At 38.9% G+C, this 20,882-nt stretch overlaps 1 protein-coding gene across 2 annotated transcripts in view; it reads right to left on the bottom strand.

Moving 5' to 3' along the window:
• Positions 1 to 1,849: 1,849 nt before the first annotated feature.
• Positions 1,850 to 20,882, bottom strand: part of sema3c (sema domain, immunoglobulin domain (Ig), short basic domain, secreted, (semaphorin) 3C) — a 171,881-nt gene continuing 152,848 nt past the window's right edge. For both annotated transcript variants that reach the window (XM_043713776.2, XM_043713775.2), the window contains exons 17-18: positions 12,888 to 13,018; positions 1,850 to 3,926 (exon numbers count right to left, since the gene is read on the bottom strand). In XM_043713776.2, the coding sequence (XP_043569711.1) occupies positions 3,507 to 3,926; positions 12,888 to 13,018 (551 nt within the window). In that variant the 3' untranslated portion in view covers positions 1,850 to 3,506. The remainder of the gene's footprint in view (positions 3,927 to 12,887; positions 13,019 to 20,882) is intronic.

Consider the following 20,882-nt stretch of genomic DNA (forward strand, 5'->3'; position numbering starts at 1 on the left):
TGCCTCACCATATAACACATGGAACCACTATGACTTGCCTTATGTGGGGGTACCATAGATGCTATTTTTAACTTGAGGACACTCATACCACCCCAAAAATAGCAATAATGAGCTAAATTTCTTACCCAATATACTGAAAACAAAAGGAAATCCCCTGCTGGGGAAAATGATGTTTGTTAGTGTTTCTGGATCTGCACTGTGTTGTATATGGGTCTGAAAGGGTCAATACTTAATTGAATGCCTGTCTCCCCCTCCTCCATGATGATGTCTATGGACATATTGAGCTTTCAATTACACCATTTATTTCAAGAAAGGACACAGCACCAAATATTGACTGTGAATGTAAACTGTAATTAATCTAATTCAATGACTATCTGGATGATCTGCATGGATTATCCTTAGCCTCAAGGGAGACCCTGGAATGTCACTTCAGAAGGGTGTCAAGAAAGCTGAAAAGAGAAGGACTTTAAAAGGGAGAAAAGCACTGGAAACTGAACTGCAATGTCCTGACAATCCTTGCCATCGTAAACACAATGAGAGAAAGGAGAATACTCGAGGCATGAGACATGTTTGCACTATCCTCTCTTAAAACTATAGTTTAAAAGTTACTTTCAATCCTGGTCAGTATACACTAGTGGGTGACATTACGTAAATGCACTGTAGTCCCATTGAGCCATAGGGCTGATCTGTCATTAAAGAGAGATGACTGGTGTTGAGTTCAACCTGAGGATTACCACACCTCAGCAACTACATAAGTTGAGACGTTCAGGCTGACTTCAACCAGTGAGGGAATGGAGCCTGTTTTACTCTGCATCACAAGCCAGCCATCCAGCCATCTGAATTAGTAGTGACAGCAACAGTGTGAGCAGTGAGGGTCACAACTGAGAAAACTCACCTTCCTGGTGCTGCCGATGAAAACAAAGTATTTCTCTCTTTGTTGGAAGCCAGAAATCAAACAAAACCATAGTCAAAATGAATCAGGCCTTTTGCTTATTTGCAAAGCCAAGTATCTAAAAATCAATGGTTTACCTTTTCACATCAGAGATAATGGTCTCACATGACCATAATGCCCCATTGTCTACTTTTTGTGGAACTCAGAGACTGATCCGCATATCATTTTTTAACTTTTACCTTTTTTTTTGGACTAACCTCTTTGTCCATACATGTATTCCATTACTAGAGGGTTAGTTAGCTCATTTGGCTAGGTGGCTTGTGAGTAATGCACATGTTCAATTTCTGCAGGTCCTGAAGTCACATGAAGATCTTTCCTTCTCAACATTGCTCCTCCCCTGAGACATGGTGAGCCTCAGATTAAACTCAGCACCAGCCTTATCTCTCTAACAAGAGAGCGGCCCGTTGGGACTGTAGTGCCTTCCACCATCATTCTTCGTTGTGCTTAATAACTAATAAACTCATTCTTTCATCAACTAAAGAAAGCCTGGTTAAGTTGGCTTCTTTTAAAACATAAATTCCTTTGTTTTGGGATGAAGGCATACACAATAGAAAGGATCCTTTTCATATCAATCTTGTTACAACTTACTAGGGGTGGGTGAATAAAGAAAGAGAGCCAGTCCATCCCTCTGTACTACTCAGTCGGAACAGACAACACCAATGGCCTCACTGAATTAAGGAAACAGAGAGAAAAATTCCTTCCTTTCTCCTGTCTACTGACTCCCATAAAAGTGCACTACACTGGGACGAGATAAGATCAGACTCATCATCAGGTATCATTTGGGTTGAATTTGTTACTGAATCCAAACTGCCAGAACTGGAGATGAGAACAAATAATAGGTTAAAGCATATCACATGGAATGTCACTTGTAGTAGAGAACACACGCACTTGAAAAAGTTAAGTGTCTTTGAAAGTTTATTGTCATCACCATGAAAGTACATTGTGTCATGTTTTCTTGACATAAATTAGTCCAGCAGAAGTATTTAATCTATACTTCATCTATACCTTAACTGCCATTTTGTTAGGAACATGTTCTCCATTTCTTTAATTTGCTAACATCCTGCCAGCAATTTAACGTTAGTAAAAACTGTACACTAATATTTGATCTCCTTCCTACTCAAATTAACTAACTATTTGCATTGGCAAGTGGAAGAGAAATGTTTAAATTTGAGAACTTTTGTACTTAATCTACATGTAACAGCATACCAAAAAACACTTAAACATACCAAATAATATCTTAAACATTTCATTTACAATAAAATCTCAGGAAACATTCATCTATCAGCTCTGTAGTTTTAATCCTAATAGGAATGATGGAGACAGTGTTTGTGGCATTCTTGGTTGCTGATGACTTGCAGGGTTGTGTTCAGCTACAATAGTCAATGAATCTTGAAATTCAATGTATAGATGGGTCATTCAGTGGAGTTTGTCTCAGAATCTATTATTCACCCAGTGATAATTTCCTTTTAGAATGACCCAAAATTTTCCAATTTTTATTGTAGATTATTTTCATTACAAGGAGCAGTGGTGATTTTTATATTCTTAACATGTATCAGTAACAATTTAAGAAGCAAAACACAAATTGTAAAAGTCTGAAATAAAAACAGAAACTGCAAAGACATAAGAGAAGAATTGATATCTGACAGATAAAGGTGTAACATTTTCAAAACATCTTTCAATGGAGTTGGATGAAGGATATCTGCCCAAAATGCTACTCTTAAATTTTCTTGTAAATGTTGACAGATCTGTTATGTATTTCCAATATTTTCTGTCTTTATTTCTGTTGTAGAGCAATTTGAAGTTTTCCAGATAACATATTTCCATGACATATGTCTCCTTCTACAGTTCAATAGCTCAACTTTCCAATATATTGCAATACATTTAATGGGTATTTATAGAATTGGATTCTGAAGAGCTTAAGATAATGCTGTTTCAAGGTTTTGCACTTAAAATGGCATTACCCTCATTTTATAGAAACACATATAACACTAAAGTGTAGGTCCAATATTACCTTTGACCTTCCAGGCCCTTACCAGAAAAGGGAAGTCACAGGTCATTAGAACTGAAGTAGTACCACACCACACTTAATTTAACGTTTTCTCATGAGTGAACCAGATACTTTGGCCCCACCCTGCTCAGTCATATGGGTGGACCTGTGGAACTCATTGGCCTTGGCACAGAGCTAAATATAAGTGGGGTAAAAATGAAAGGCTTACAGCAGATTTAGTTTACAGAATGTAAGTACAAGTTTGAACGAGTACTATTTACTATTAAAAACAGACCAATAGAAAATGGCCTCCTTACAAGTTATTACAAATAGACAGGAATTAAATCTAAATGAATGTCTGAACTTTACATAAGATGAAGATATTAGGTAGCACAGAAAAATTACAGTTTAAAATGCTGTGCTAATCACAGATTGATCAGACATTCCCAAGTACAGCTAAATTCTGGAGTGAAGATAAAAAGATGAACAAGGTGACTACAGATGGATTTTGTACAGTTCATATTAAATAGTTTCATACCATCAAATAATTATTACATAAGACAGTTCTTAAGTGCCAGGCAACTGGTTTCTTCTATTTCGACTTTTTCGTCTATCAATAAGTGCCTTTAGTTTTGGGTGATCTATTCTGATTGATTGCCCCTTCTCAGTCTGTCTTTGCTGATGCCAACTCTCCTTGCAGTACTTATTGATCGCTTGCATTTCGGAGTAACTGAATAGTCCTACCAAGTCCTTGTGAAGAAGTTGCACACCACTCAGGCTATGAGCAGCTCCCCAGGTCCAGGATGTCCCTTTGTTGATTATTGGGGTAACTTGGTCTGGATCCACAACTTTCAGCTTGATTTTCACCACTGTGCTTTTGAAGTTGTTCTCTGTAGCAATGCAGTGATAAAGCCCTCGGTCAACATTTTGTACAGAACGAATCAGTAGGCCATGCTCGGTCACTAGAATTCTTTCATCTTGCTTTACCTGTGAGGAAACAGACACCTGTTTTACATGGATTAAGGTGGTGCTTTTTCATTTAAAGCATTGGCCCAGTCAGTGATGCCAACATTTCACAAACAAATTTAAAATAACAGAAGTTCTCTGGAAAAACACGTGCCCATCCTGGAATGCATTGTCATGCCAGCCCCAATGATATAGCTTACGGGACCTGGATTCAGACTGGTGGAGAAGTGCGAAATTCTAGTAGTGATGGGAAATACCTTGACCTACTTTCATGCCTCTCCTGTGGACCAGTCCACAGTTTATTCATGGAACTTGGGAACTGGTTATTAACCCACTTTCTCAAATATGATAGCAGGAAACAAGGGAAATGAGGAAAATGAGAAAAAAGCCATAATAAAAAGTAATTGCATTCTAACAAATAAAAGGATAATATTTGTACTTTTTTGTGCCGGAGTGTTTAAATTTCTTTATTCCCTATGCAAAAGAGTAAATGAACAAATATTCTAATTTTCACAGCAGAACACACATTTATTTCTCTCTTCTGAAATAATGCTCTCAGTTCATTATAAAACGTTTCCTCCTTCATTTTTCAAGAATAATCAAAAGGATTCCAATAGTCCATAGAGTGGTATTTCCTGCCTAAAGCATCATGGAAACAGTACATTTTAGGACGAGACAGGAGCTGTTTCCAATTGCCACCTATGGCACTTTGCAAAACAGAATTCCTTCCTCCCCTGACTTTCTCAGGTTGAATGGTTTTTGGTGCGTGTGCAGTTGTGAGTAGTACAAGTCGTATTGCTGTCCTTTTTACAATCATAAATACTGACTGAAAGCTACACTCCTCCAATTCGGGGAGCTGGGGGCAGCTAGATGTTTGAGTTCTGGAACTGCGTCAATAATCAATGGACAGTGAGGTGGAGAAGAGAGCAAAGTGGGTGAGAGATGTTCATGAATGAATTCTGGGTCTGTGGAGAGGGGCTGAAAGACTGTGGGCTTTGATTAAAGACATGACAGATCAGGAAGGAGCACTGTGTACACTCAGTTATTCCCCATAATATCCAACAGGTGATCAACTAGCAGCTCTCACCTGCCCAGCTATATGTCCATCTGTAATTTACATCTCGTAGGCATTTAATATCCAAGGATGGCCAAGATTCTTTCTTCACTTGTTTTTTTCTGGTTTCCCATTATTCAGGTGGAAAGCAGATAAATAGCACTTAAAGCTAACTGCTATGATTTTGTTCATAAGCTGAGCATGGATTTATAGAGACTGTATACATTACACAAGTTGCCACGACTGTTAGCAGATGGTTTTGTTTTAGATCGTCCAAACATTTGCCTAATTCAGAAATACCTTTAATTAAGTTGCTTAATATATTATGCTAATCAAGATGATCAGCATGTTTTCTCAATCAAAAGCCAGATTAATAGGGCTACGCTACCTGAATTCTGTCACAATTCAATTTTTACATGCGAACCTTAAAACAATGTAAAGGCACCTGAATACATTCTCATGAACAAATCATTCACAGCACCAATAACCTCCATTTATAAAATGTCTTTGTTTTGAAATAACCCCGCTAATTTGCTCCACAGAAGCAAAAAATCAATGTCAAACAATTTAAACATTAAGAAAATTGGCAAATCAGATTTAAAAAGTGAGTTCTAAGGAATGTCTTGAGAAAATAGTTGGGAATGTAGATATGGGAAGGTATTGGGACGATATATTGCCATTGCAAACTGCTATCAGTCTGGATGTGAGGGAAGGGATTTGCTGTTCAGCATCTCCCACACTTTGTTAGATTTTTTTCTGGAACAAGTGGACCATTTTGAGAGGGAGGAGATCAGCATTTTACATAGTTAGACAGTGAAGAAGGTTTTCTAAGATTACAAAAGGGTCTTGATCAAATATGTCAATGGGCTGAAAAATGGCAGATGGAGTTCAATCTGGATAAATGATAAGTATTGTGTTTTGGTTCAACAAACAAGGGTAGGGCTTATACAATTAATGGTAGCGCCTTGGGTGGTGTTGCAGAACAGAGAGATCTCGGGGTTCAGGTACACAATTTTTTGAAGTTTGCATCACATATCAACAGGGTGGTTAAAATGGCACTTGGCTTACTTGCTTTCCTTGCTCAGTCCTTGGGGCACATGAGTTGGGAAGTCATGTTGGGAAGTCATGTTGAGGCTGTACATGACTCTTAGGAAGGATATTATTAAGCTGGAGAGGGTTCAAAAGATGGCATGGTGGCTCAGTGGTTAGCACTGCTGCCTCACAGTGGACCCGGTTCGATACCAGCCTCGGGCAACTGTGTGGAGTTTGCACATTCTCCCTATGTCTGCATGGGTTTCCTCTGGGTGCTCCAGTTTCTTCCCACAATCCAAAGATGTGCAGATTAGGTGAATTAGTCGTACTAAATTTCCCATAGTATTCAGGGATGTGTAAGTCAGGTGCATTAGTCAGGGGTAAACGTAGAGTAATAGGGTAGAGGAATGGGTCGGGGTGGGTTACTCTTCAGAAGGTCGGTATGGAAGTGCTGGGCTGAATGGCCTGAGTCTGCACTCTAGGGATTCTGGAAAAAAGAGATTTATCAGATATTGCTGGGGATGAAAGGTTTGAAATATAAAGAAAGGCTGGATATGCTGAGACTCTTTCACTGGAGTATAGGAGGTTGAGAGGTGACATTATAGAAGTTTATAAAATAATGAGGGGTATAGATAGTGTTAATGGCAGTTATCTTTTCCCTAGGATGGGTGATTTCAAGACTAGGGGGCACATTTTTAAGGTGAGTGAAGAGAGACTTAGAAAATATATGAGGGCAAATTGTTTTACACAGAGGGTGGTTCACGTGTGGAATAAGGAAGTGGTGGATGTGGGTACATTTACAACATTTAAACTACATTTGGATAAGTACATGAATAGAAAAGATTTGTAAGGATATGTGCCAGGATCAGGCAGGTGGGACTAGCTTAGTGTGGGATTATGTTCGTTACGAACTGGTTGGACCAAAGAATATGTTTCCGTGCTGTAAAACTCTGTGTCATTATAATAGACCTGAAATGACATCCTTCATTTAACTAAAGGGAAAAAAGCACAGCTAAAATGCTTAGGTGAATCTTTTTTCTTCCATTTTCTTGGAACTTTCAATAGAAGAACAATATTAATTGCATCAACAGATACAGCAACAACATAAAGCATCTGTGAACACTTCCCTGGGATTTAAAAGAATCTTCATGCAGGCACTAACAGTGAAGTCTAAGGTGGGTGTGAAGAGTTGCATCTGAAATCTGAAGAAACTATTGACTTTTTTTTCCTTGTTAATACAAAAACACAAATTAAGAGGAGTTTGCCATTCAGCCCCTTGAACCTGCTCTGTGATTTAGCAAAAGCATGACTGATCTGGTTGTAGCCTTGACATTACCTCCCTTTCCACCTCGACACCACTTCCCTTTCCACCTCCAATAACTCTGACTCCCTTATTAGTCAAGAATCTATCTTCCTCTGCCTTAAAAAGATTCAATGATCCTGCCTCCACCAATCTTCATGAAAGAAAATTCGACAATCTCAGAGAGACTTCCTTGGAGAAAATAAAACAATCTTTATCTTAAGTGGGGGACAATTTATTTTTAAACTGTAATGCTTTGGTTTTAGTCTCTCTCACAAGGGGAAAGATCCTTTCAGCATTTACCCTGTTAAATTCCTTCAGGATCTTATGTATTTCTATAAGATTACCTCTCATTATTCTAAACTCAATTGATATTGGTCCAACCTGTTTCACCTTTCTACATAAGATAATCCTTTCAGCCTAGGAATCAGTTGAGTGAACGTTCTTTTCTGCTTCTAATGCAATTAAATCTTTTCTCAATCTTTTCTAAACTGAACACAATGCTCTAGATGCAGTCTTACTAATGCCTCGTACAAATATGGCAAAACATCCTGAGCTTTGTATTTTAATCCCCTTGCAATAAACAACAACCTTCCATTTGCTTTCCTAGTCATTTGCTGTACCTGCATCGTAACTTGTTGTGGGTCAGATTCCAAGACACCCGGAACCTTCTATATCACAATGTTCTGCCATCTCTCTCTATTTAAATAAAATGCTATTTTTCTATTTCTTTCTGCCAAAGCAGATGAGTTGACATTTTCCCACATTAAACTCAATCTTCTATAAAATAATTTATTATCGAACATACCAACATCACCTGTTAGTGCAACTTCATTCATTACCTTAACATGAAGCAGACACAGTTATCGCCTTCTCCTTGAGATATTGAGAGCCTGTACATTGGAGTACTTATTAAAAATTAAGGATTTATAAAATGTTCATGAAAAATAAATTATAATGTGACCAACTCAGTAATTCTTGGAGCTATTTCATTCCACACAGCCAGCCAGGTCAATCATGAGAAATGTCATTTGCTAAGGTGAATAATTTTATACATTTTGAGATTTCACAAGGTATTCCATAAGATATCCTACAATCTCCTACAAATCTGACCTCACAGAAGACTGTGGTATTTTCCACTTGCTCAATAAATATCTGTTGCTTGCCCATACTAAGTGGGTGCTGCTAGGATTTTCCGTTCTGGCCTGTGGGAATTGAGCTCTAAAAGACAAGCTTTGTTGTTAGCTACTGCTTCAAACATTCCGGCATCTGTGTAAATCTGCTCCCGCATTATCCTTGGTGAATTAGTTGCTACTAGGATTTGAGATGTATTTTTCCACAATTCTTTTCCTACAAAAGTCTTGCCGACAGCTGCTAGTTTAACGATAGCAACAGAGAACATTTCTCTAGCACGCTAATTATTTTAGGCATTATTTTGGAAGCTCTCAATTTAAGCAAGAGAGAGGATTTTTCAAAAGGAGAAAAAGCAGATGGGTTTGTTGCTTATTTATGCTTGTCTCAAGAGCAATGAGTTCAGACCCAGATTCTGCTGTGTGTGTTGCCATCTGTATCATCTAAGTTCTTACAAGAAGAGTTATATAAAGTAAATAAGATGCAATTTATCGCTTCTCTGAAACTATTTTACAGGTTACAAGAATAGTCTCTGCATTGCTACAAGATTGTTATGGAGGCTCTAGCCTTAATTCTATCTCCCACAAAATTTGCCATACCCTTCCACAAAGTGCTCATGATACCATGGTTGTGCTTCTTGCGCTCACAGGGATTAACCCTTTCAGACCATAAACCTTTCCCCTCACTGCAGTTTTTTTCCTGAAAACTATTACTGTCATTTATTTATTTACTTAATTACATTTGCTACATTCTTATCTCCCCCAACAAAGACTCTCCAACAACCAAAAAGGAGTCACATCAAACAAGGGGGAATCATCAGGTAACACAATTGAGGGAGTCAACAAGTTTATTTTACTAATCATCCAGTCACTGAATGAATGGGAAGTTTATAAAATTACCTACTTCAACACAGACCTACAGGTGCATTTAGGACAAAGGCTCACTGACATAAGCTGAAGAAGATGGTGCATTCAGCTCCAGGAAAGACATCATTAAGAAGGGACAAGCACTGTTTGAAGATTCAAGATACTGCAACAAAAATAAAAGTGCCTGCTCTAATATCAGGATGGCACCATGGCTAAGTAGTGAGCAATGCTGCCTCACAGCGCAAGGGATTGGGATCAATTCCAGTCTTGGGTGACTGTCTGTGTGGAGTTTACTCATTCTCCCTGTGTATGTGTGGGTTTCCTCTGGTTGCTCCAGTTTCCCTCCACTGTCCAATTATGTGCTGGTTAGGTAGATTGGCTATGCTAAATTGCTGATAATGTCCAGGGATGTGTTAGCTAGGTGGCTTAACTGTGCCTAATGTGGGGTTATGGGGATAGGGTACGGGGCTTGCTCTAGGTGGAATGCTCTTCAGAGGGTCAGTGCATAACTGATGAGCTGAACAGCCTCTTTTCACACTGTAGGGATTCTATAATTCTAACAGAGATAACATTGTCCACAAAATAAACACAAGTGATTGAAGGTTTTGAACAGAACATCAGATGTCGGATGATCTACAAGACATCTACCTTTAACAAAACAAACTACAACTCTTCCAAATCTTTAACTTTGCAAATTTAGACTAGCTGGACAGTTAAATACTCTCCTTGAATAGGTTTTCTTCAGAATTAGAAGAATGGTAGTTTGTGGAGAAGGAAAGGGAGATATAATATCTTTGTATAGCTACCTGGGGTTGGCTGAATAGACCAATCTTTTCACTCATATTTCATATGGCTGGCTATAACCAAGTGGTATCCCTTCATCAAATAGTATTATTGCACATATACCATGGCAGCGACAGCTTTGCAGTAGTTGAAAAAAGTGACCTCAGCAAGAGGTTATAAGAATTAAAATATGTCACATGGCTTCTTCAGACATGCACCACCATTCAGTGAATCTTGGCTGATCTTCTACATCAACTCCACTTTCCCCAACTCTCTACCGAGGTGAAACCACTTCTCAGCATCTATCTGGCTCAAAGATATCATCTTGAATTCTTCTCCATGACAGAAAATATGAACCCATTGTTGTATTCAATTTATACCCATAACATGGAGCGTCCACCACATGAATCAATAAAGCAAACTGTTGTTATAGTTCCTCTGAAGTAAGATTCTAAATCTTTGACAAGTAGGGTGAACAAATTGTTTAGATAACTTTAAAACAAATTGCTTTTTGTTTTGGATTTTATTATCCAATAGCATTAATATTTGTCTCAGAGTGAAGAGAAATGTCAAGTTTTGTTAAGAGGATACAATCATGTCTAAATTTGGTAAACTGCAAATCCTCTGAAGTTTCTAAATTTATTACTTCCTCATATTTCATGTCAACCTTAATTTCTGTCTTTTTCATAAAAGATTTACTAAATACCATTAATAAACAAGAGACTGCACCCACACCAGTTCTACCCCAGATATTTTACACAGTAATACACCTCTCTTTAAATGATCTCAATGTACTGTTATTTCCAAACCTAAAATATGTAATTCTTTTATATTCTTTCCCTTGCATAAGGTCAGAAGTGTAGCTGTTAACTGTGGAATACATAATGATCTATTCCATTTTAAATCCCTTAGATAATGAGGCAGTCTATGTCCAGAAAGAAATGTAATAGGTACAGATTTGTGGCAAGTTACCCAATATGACACACAAGGGTCAGACAATGCCACTTCTGAAAACAGGATGTAAGCAAGGATTCTACTATTTAAAAAGAACAGGTCGTCTTCTCTTAATCACCAGAAAAGTTTTTAGTATCATCTAAGTGTTCTGTTTATTTACTACAGCTTCATTATGAGAAGGATGTATGCCATTAATGCATGCCTCTGACAGAAGTGGAAGTGGAAGTACAAATGGTTGAAGGCGAATTGAATTGAAAGTTAAATTGATTATTGATTGAAAATGGTTTTCATGATAAAACAGAACTAGGCCCTGGATCAAAGCCCTCACCCTATTAAATGCAATATGGTGGTCACATAAATACCATGCTCTCTATTCTGAAACATTGAGCTTCAACTACAATAGGTATACCTCAATCATTTATCTCCCTCCTTCATATACCTCTTTCCAAAAAAACTATTCAAAACACTACATTGAAACAAAATCTATTTGATTATCATTTCATCTGAAGTGAATGTGCCTTTACTGTTTCTTTGTATGACATGATTTGTATGATTCACTCTTTCAGAGTTGGAAAGAGCACCTATAGTATGTGAGCAGGACCAAATGGTGGTGGCACCATCCCGGGACAGAAAGTGGAGTCTCTGATCCAGACATACCTCAACTGCAGGAGCCTTGGATTCCTATTTTACAGTGTCTGGCTCATGTATGGTATCTTCCTGTGCTGAATCCTGTATCCGTTTATGGTGTTTCTCTGTGATAGCAGTCAATGTGGTGGAAGTTTGCTTCTCTTTAGTCCAGGTCTCCTGTGGTTTATGTGGTCATGTATCACTGTTTCAGGTCTTGTAATGCTTCAGTGAGGACTGTCAGCTGTTTGGGACACGGTTTGGCTGCCAACTTCTGTCTATTGTTTTATTAATCCTTTATGGAACCATGTGGGACTAACTGAGGTTAGTGCACCTTCTTAAGATCCTGCCTTATCCATGCCTCCTCTCACAATATTTTTATTGTTTGGCTTTCCTTCTGAAAAAATAGAAACTCACATGGGAACAAATTATTGGTCACCAGTAAAGAATGTCAGCCTGCCACCAGGATTTCCTATCCCTACTAATTTGCAAGTGAGAATGATTTGTAAATTGGAGCCCCAGGGTTTAAAAAGGTCCAAGTAAAATTTTGAGATTTAAACTACACCTATGCTCTTTCTCTTCATTTGCAGCAACGTCATTCCAGATGTACATAACATTGTCACTTTTTCCACAATGCATGCTTGTTTATACATTGCTACCATGATGTGAGCAGAGAGTGAATTTAGAGAGTTTCTCCAGTATACTATGCAAACTTTCTTTCATGTTTTAAAGACATGCTTGAAGCATTTATGCTAGTTAACAAGCTCAAGTCAAAAGCCAGACACTGTAAAATAGGAATCCAAGGCTCCTGCAGTTGAGGTGTGTCTGGATCAGAGACTCCACTTTCTGTCCTGGGATGGTGCCTCCACCATTTGGTCCTGCTCACGTACTATAGGTGCTCTTTCCAACTCTGACAGAGTGAATCACCCAAGTTGGTGGATGAGAACAGTGCTATGCAATAGCCAATGTGAGATGGGTGGATCTGTGAAAGATTTGTGTCCTGATCTTCCCAGTGCCCGGGGCATCAGTTAAATGATGTGGAGTAAGGATTGCTAACTTCAAGGCCTTTTATTGAAACTGTTGTTCGATTAATTTGATTGTGGTAATTTTATTTTACAAACGAGTATTAATGAGTTTAATGGTGTCTTCCTTTGCAGTAAAACTCTATATAGTCAAACACTAGAAATTAATTCTACACATTTCTAAAAGAATTGCAATGTAATTATAAGATTACAAACCTCCTTTCTTCTGTCATTGGCTTTTTGCGTCAACCATTTAACTGAAGCTTGGGGTGACTTTGGTGTACATTCAAGGAAAGCTGTGCTGTTTTTCACTCCATATTGCACAGATTCTGCTGCATTTCTGTATGCTGAAATGAATGCATATATTTTAACAATATATAATAATGCATATTATTTTAAACATGAAGCCAGAATCAAAACAAACTTTAAATATATTTAATTGTCTCAATATTATGACTTCCTACATTTGTGGAACAGAATTCAGTGCTTCAGACTATGCACTAAAAGGAGGATACTAGGAAGTAAAATGATCCAATAGACATTTTAATGAATGGGTCAACCAGCTACTGAACAAATGAAAATATTTAGTAATGTGATAGTAGAATATAATTTGCATCCAATAGAACAATACCCTACAATCTATTTATAATGTAGATTGCTTATTGGTTGAAACTTTAGAGAATATAAACAAAATGCACAATTAATTTAAAACCATGTCAATGAGTAGATTCAGTGTGACTGATATCACTTTAAATGGGATATTTAATGCAGTTCTGTCCACTGTTACGGCACCAGTTTCATTCAAATTAAAAATAATTATTAACTGTAATCGTATATCTTGGTCTCCAATCAATCTGTAATGTGTATAGTTGCATTTTAAGATTGTATGCATATTATTATACCTTATTAAAGCCAATGCTATTGATTGTGTTTAACATCAGGTTTTACAGAAGAACCAACAAAATAAGGATTTCTCCCTCATTTGGTGCACCACCAGAGTTAATATTTCTATTTTACTTACTTGAAGTAAATAGAATTTCAGAATGTTACATGATGCAATTGTAAATCAGTGCCCCAAAGGAGCTTTCATCTGTGCTTAACCACCTTCAGGTGTTTAGAAACTAACTTGGCAAAGCAACATAAAAATGTGAAGTAAAATGAAAGGACACATGACATCTGCTGAAAGATGCATTGAATTCTTTCCATTAGAAAACGTAGCAGTGATTACTTTTCTGCAAATATTTAAACTTATTTTAATAAACTTCAGACTAATTTTTTTATATGTTAGCTTGTGTTAGGAATACTGTGTACAGTTTTGGTTTCCTTATTTAAGCAAAGTTGTACATGTTTTACTTCTAGTTCAGAGAAGTTTCATTTGACTGATGACTTGTTTGGGGTTAGTGTGGGGAAGGGTGGGATAGTGTTATCATGTGAGAAAAGATTGGACAACCTGGACCTGTATCTGATTAGATTACCTACAGTATGAAAACAGGCCCTTTGGCCCAACAGGTCTACTCCAACACTCTCAAAAGTAACCCACACAGACCTATTCGCCACCCCCTGACTACTGCACCTAACACTACGGGCAATTTAGCATGGTCACTTGACCTACACATCTTTGGACTGTGGGAGGAAACCAGACCACCCAGAAGAAACCCACAAAGACATGGGGAGAATGTGCAAACTCCACACAGACAGTTGTCCAAGGCGGGAATTGAACCCAGGCCCCTGGCGCTTTGAGGCAGCAATGCTAACCATTGAGCTAACATGTCACCCTTAGAGCTTAAAAGAATGAGACGGGATCTTCCAAAAATGTACAAGATCCTCAGGGGATTTGACATAGTGCACGCTAATTGACACAATGGATGCTCATAATATGTTACCCTTGTGGAAGAGACTACAAGTCGTGGGGGATAAAGGGTGTTGTTCATTTAAGATGGAGATGTGGACAAATTGCTCTCCCAGATGGTTGAAAATCTTTGGAACACATTTCTCCAGAAAACAAGAAAGGGAGAGTCATTTAATTTTGTTAAGCAGCAGGAGATTGACTTTTTCGTTAGTCAGAAATCTAAAGTTATTGGAGGTGGGTAGCAATGTGAATTTCAGCCGACAATTAGATCAGCCATTAAATACTAGAGCATTCTAGAGGGGTGAATGGCCTACTGCTGGCTGATAATTTGCAAGTGTGGATGTCCATATATTCAATCAACAGCTTGAGACATTTTTGTCATTCAAAAGAACACATTAATCTTTGGAGTCATTGGTTGCCAAAGCTTTGTATGTCAACCAACATGCAACACGCATCTGTGGGAACAGGCAAGTCAGAGTACTCAATTTTCCTACATCAGTAGTACAGTTACTCATCAGGCGAGACTGACAAAGTTCATCATAATAGTGTTTTATCAAGAGGTTTCCTGGGATTTTTCACAGCAAATTAAGAGGAAGAAATAAAGATATGGCAGAAAGGCAAAACAATTAGTTAAGATTTTAAAGTTAAAAAAATGCACAACACCAGGTTATAGTCCAACAGGTTTATTTGGGAGTACTAGTTTTTGCAGCACTGCATTCATCAGCTACCTGATGAAGGAGCAGCGCTCTGAAAGCTAGTACTCCCAAATAACCCTGTAGGACTATAACCTGGTGTTGTGCGATTTTTAATTTTATCCACCCCAGTCCAACACCGGAACCTCCACATTAAGTTTTAAGAGGCATCTAAAGGCAGGGAGAGAATTAGCTAGACTTGGCAAAAAGAAATCACAGATTGTGCACCACCAAACGATTAGTTTCTAATGGTGCTGTGGAAGAGTCAAGCAAGAAACATTTTAAAGGTTATTTATGTATTTCTCCAGTTTCTAATGCTGCAAGAAAGAAAGCACTCCTAGCAGTATCGAAAACCGTAAGAGTGATTTGCCTGAAAAGGAAACTATGCACACGTGCCCAAACAGACCTAGCAGAGTTCTCTTGAACATGGAAATATAATTGTAGATTTGTTGATTTCCAAGCCATATTCAAAGTTTGAGGCTGTTTGAGAAACATTGCATTAACAGAAACAGAAACTGCAGAGCCTTAAGAATGACTTTTAAAGGATTAAGTACTTGCAATTAAGAGACCAGAAAAGTTAATTTTCTCCAAATTTTGAGGAGCCTTTCTTGAAATATCACAATTGTTGAACAGTCATATTTCAGTATCACATAGGTGGCCAATCTTGCATTTAGTGATACATCCTATTGAGAAGATTAGTGAATAGCTTTAGAAGAACAAAAATACTTAGAATATAGTATAAGAACAGCAAATGCTGCAAATATTCAGCAGGTCTGGCAGTATCTGTAGACATAGAAACAGAACTAATGTTTTGAGTCCATTAAGATCCTTTGGAATTTCTCCAGCACTTTCTGTTTTATTTCAAATTTCCAGCATCAACTATATTTTGCTTCTATTTTACTGTATACTTGGATTTATTGTTCGGAGATGCCAGTGTTGGACTGGGGTGTACAAAGTTAAAAATCACACAACACCAGGTTATAGTCCAACAGGTTTAATTGGAAGCAGGTGTCACAATCACCTGATGAAGGAGCGTCGCTCCGAAAGCTAGTGTGCTTCCAATGAAACCTGTTGGACTATAACCTGGTGTTGTGTGATTTTTAACTTTGGATTTATTGTAGCTATGTTGCTAATTCACTTAAGACAAAAATGCTACAACCTTTACGTCACCACATTGGTTTGATGCCACCTGATGAATATATCAGATATAAATCTGAAGAAATTATAGGGCAGGGCATTTTATCCTCATAAATTATCAAAGTTCATTATGTCTGCAATACAAACAACTAGAAATGGCTGCTGGTAGTGAATATGAACATATGATCAATTTAACTGGATCAGCACCGTCAATAAAGTGGATAGGCATTATTCCAAATGTGACTGTAGCTCAGCTGGTTATGCCCTTGCTTGAGTCTAAGTTTTGTTCAAGTCTCACTGCTGGGCACTGGTACAAAGTTCAAAGTTGATTGTCCATTGCGGCATTAGGGTGTGCTGCACTGATAGACATGTTGCCTTACAGATGAGATGTGGAGTCTTTCCTTGTGTTTGCGCAATATTTATTCCTCACTCAACATTCAAAAACAAACTGGTCACTACCATATTGCTCTTTGTGGAAGCTTGCTTTGCACAAATTGGCTGTCAAGTTTCCTACATTATAACAGTGACATTTCAAACGTACGCTGTTGCATATTAAGTACTTTGGGTTATTCAGTGTCATGAATGGAGTTTTTTTTAATGCAGATTTTTTTTGACTAAAAATGTGCACAAAATCATTTGTCAATTAAAATTGCCAACAATTATTTCAGGCCTATCCTAGTTTCCTGGAAAACAAATGGTCTGCTGCAGCCAATGATATAGGTTGCAATACAAGATTTTGGATGTAGTGTTGCTATAACCTCTTCAGTGTCAACATGCCATAGAGAAACTTTAATAAATTTTAACAGATGACACTTTAAAGCAGTAAAACAGGAAAAATAATTGAAATACCCAAATATGATGCTGACATGTCTTTTCCCCTTTTATAGAACATAGAAAAGTACAGCACAGAACAGGCCCTTAGGCCCACGATGTTGTGCCGAGATTTAATCCTAATGTAAAATATAGTAACAACCTACGCACCCATCAACTCACTGCTCTCCATGTGCATGTCCAGCAGTCGCTTAAATGTCCCCAATGACTCTGCTTCCACCACCAGCACTGGTAACGCATTCCATGCATTCACAACTCTCTGTGTAAAAAACCCACCTCTGACATCTCCTTTATATCTTCCTCCTAATATCTTCAAACTATGACTTCTCGTACCAGTCAATCCTGCCCTGGGGAAAAGTCTCTGGCTATTGACTCTGTCTATTCCTCTCATTATTTTGTACACCTCTATCGTGTCTCCCCTCTTCCTCCTTCTCTTCAGAGAGAAAAGTCCGAGCCTATTCAACCCTCCTTCATAAGGCAAGCCCTCCAGTCCAGGCAGCACTGGTACACCTTCTTTGCACCCTCTCCAAAGCCTCCATATCTTTCCTATAGCCGGGCGACCAGAACTGGACACAATATTCCAAGTGTGGCCTTACCAAGGACTTGTAGAGCTGCAGCAAAACCTCACGGCTCTTAAACTCTATCCCCCTGTTGATGAAAGCCAAAACACCATATGCTTTCTTAACAACCCATCCACTTGGGTGGCAACTTTGAGGGATCTATGTACTTGCACACCTAGATCCCTCTGTTCCTCCACACTGCCAAGAATCCTGTCTTTAATCCTATATTCAGCATTTGAGTTCGACCTTCCAAAATGCATCACTTCGCATTTATCCAGGTTGAACTCCATCTGCCACTTCTCAGCCCAGATCTGCATCCTGTCTATGTAGCGCTGCAGCCTGCAGTAGCCCTCAATACTATTGAAGACACCCCCAACCTTTGTGTCATCTGCAAATTTACTAACCCACCCCTCAACCTCCTCATCCAAGTCATTTATAAAAACTACAAAGAGCAGAGACCCCAAGTACAGAGCCCTGCAGGCCCCCACTCAAAACTATCCTCCAGGCAGAATACTTTCCATCTACAACCACTCTCTGCCTTCTGTCAGCCAGCCAGCCAATTTTGGATCCAGATAGCCAAATCTCCCTGTATCCCATACTTCCTGATTTATGAATGAGCCTACCACATCCACTGCTCGACCGTCGTCGACCTATCTTGACATCTCCTCAAAGCACTCAATAAGATTAGTGAGGCATGACCTGCCCCTCACAAAGCCATGCTGACTGCCTTTAATCACACTATGCTTTGCCAAATAGTCATAAAACCTATCCCTCAGAATTCTTTCCAAAACTTTGCTGACCACAGACGTAAGACTGACTGGTCTGTAATTGCCAGCGATCTCCCTATTACCCTTCTTGAAAAGAGGAACAACATTCGCCTCCTTCCAATCCTCCGTTACGACTCCTGTGGGGAGTGAGGAGGCAAATATCCTCGCCAGCGGCTTAGCAACCTCCTTTCTCGCTTCCCAGAGCAGCCGAGGGTAAATCTGGTCTGGCCCTGGGGACTTATCAGTCTTAATGTTTTCCAAAATTTCTAGCACATCGACTTCATCAATCTTGATCTGGTCAAGACTGTATCCCAGCTCCTCTAAGTTTTCATTTATAACAAGTTCCCTTTCCTTTGTGAAAACTGAAGCAAAAAACTCATTTAGGGCTTCCCTTATCTGCTCAGACTCCACGCACAAGTTCCCTCCGCTATCCCTGATCAGCCCTACCTTCTCCCTGATCATTCTCTTATTCCTCACGTATGAGTAAAACGCCTTTGGGTTCTCCCTAATCCTTCTTGCCAAGCCTTTTTTGTGCCCCCTCAATCCCCTGGCGATCCTCAGTCCATTTCTGAGCTCCTTTCTAGCAAGCCTGTAATCCTCTAAAGCTGTGCTGAGATCCTTGCTTCCTCCACCTTACATAAGGCCTTTTTCCTTTTGACGAAAAGTTCCTTTTTTCTCGTCATCCAAGGTTCCTTAATCTTACCCCTTCTTACCTGTCTCAGAGGAACAAATTTGTGCATCACCCACAACAACTGCTCCTTAAATAGTCTCCACATGTCTGCTGTGCCCTTTCTGTGGAACAATTGCTCCCATGCTATACTTCCCAACTCCTGTCTGATGGCGTCATAATTTCTTTTCCCCAATTGAATATCTTCCCTCGGAAACTGCTCCTTTCACTCTCCAAGGCTATGCTAAATGTGAGGCAGTTGTGATCACTGTCACCAAAGTGCTCTCCCACCGCCAGATCTGACACCTGTCCTGGCTCGTTGCCTAGCACCAAATCCAAAATGGCCTCTCCCCTCGTTGGTCTGTCAACATACTGAGTAAGGAAACCCTCCTGAACACACCTGACAAAAACGGCTCCATCCAAACCATCTGCACTTAGGAGATTCTAGTCGATATTGGGAAAGTTGAAATCACCCATAACAACAACCCTGCTACTTTTGCATTTTTCCAGAATCTGCCCGCCAACGAGATCTTCAATCTCTCTACTGCTAATAAAAGTAGTAACTTTGTTAATAAGACAACAAAACTATCAAACGAAACACTGCGATTCTGTTCTAGCAGGATAGAATTGAAAAGCGAGAAGCTTTGTTCAATAACAATGATCCTTGGTTGTATGAACCATGAAGTACTTTGAGTAGCTCTCTTCTCCAGTTCATAAAAAGGATATAGGATTACTGGGGAAGGTGAAAAGAAAATGTATGAAAATGGCTTCAGAAATTCAAGATTAATATGAGCAGTAAGATTAAACAGGCTGGAAGTCTTCTCTAGAAGATAAAAATTTTAAGTTTGACGAGTTTTTTATTCTTTCATGGGATATGGGTATTGCTGGCAATGTCAGTGTTTGTGGCCCATCCTTAATTGCCCTTGGGAAGGTGGCCGTGAGCCACATCACCAAACTACTGCGGTCCATCTGGTGCTGGTACATTCATAGTGCCATTGGAAAGGGAATTCTAAGAAGTTCCTACCATGTCAGTGAAGGAACAGTGATCCCATTCCAATTAAGGATGATACGTGACTTGGCCAGATACTTCAAGTGGGGTGTTCCCATGCATCTGCTTTTCTTGTCCTTCTAGGTGGTAGAAGTTTTGCATGCTTAAAAGGTGCTTTTGAAGAATCATTGAGAATTAGAACTTGTTGGTGCTTAATTTTTAGATTTGCCTTTTGCTACTTCTGGTATGCCCTTGTACACCTGTTTAGGGTAGGAAAGCATTTCAAAGGATAGGCATAGGAGAGATAATTCTATTGCTGAACTTGGGTTCTTTTGCCCAAAACATTGATTTTCCTGCTCCCCGGATGCTGCCTGACCTGCTGTGCTTTTCCAAAACTACTCTAATCTTGACTTCATGAATACAAAATCAGTATCAATCCATCTATTGGGGTACTGAGGGTGAATATTTTCCCCTAAAGAGTGATTAGAATGTGGAACTCACTGCCACCATGTGTTGTGGGGATGTCTAGCTGAGATGAATTTAAAGCAAAATTAAAATGATAAAGTTAATAAGGTAATAAATATAGCACTGGGATATGTTGGTGAGTTTAGATGACGTTGAGTGCAAAGATGTTCACATGAAACATAAACCTGTTGGAATGGACTTGTTGGGCTGAATTGCCTTTTCTGAAAAGATTATATAACTATCAAATTGTGTAAC

This window comes from Chiloscyllium plagiosum, unplaced genomic scaffold (assembly GCF_037043375.1).
Source record: "Chiloscyllium plagiosum isolate Xiang-an unplaced genomic scaffold, Cpla_swu_hap1 HiC_scaffold_23, whole genome shotgun sequence".
NCBI lineage: Eukaryota > Metazoa > Chordata > Chondrichthyes > Orectolobiformes > Hemiscylliidae > Chiloscyllium > Chiloscyllium plagiosum.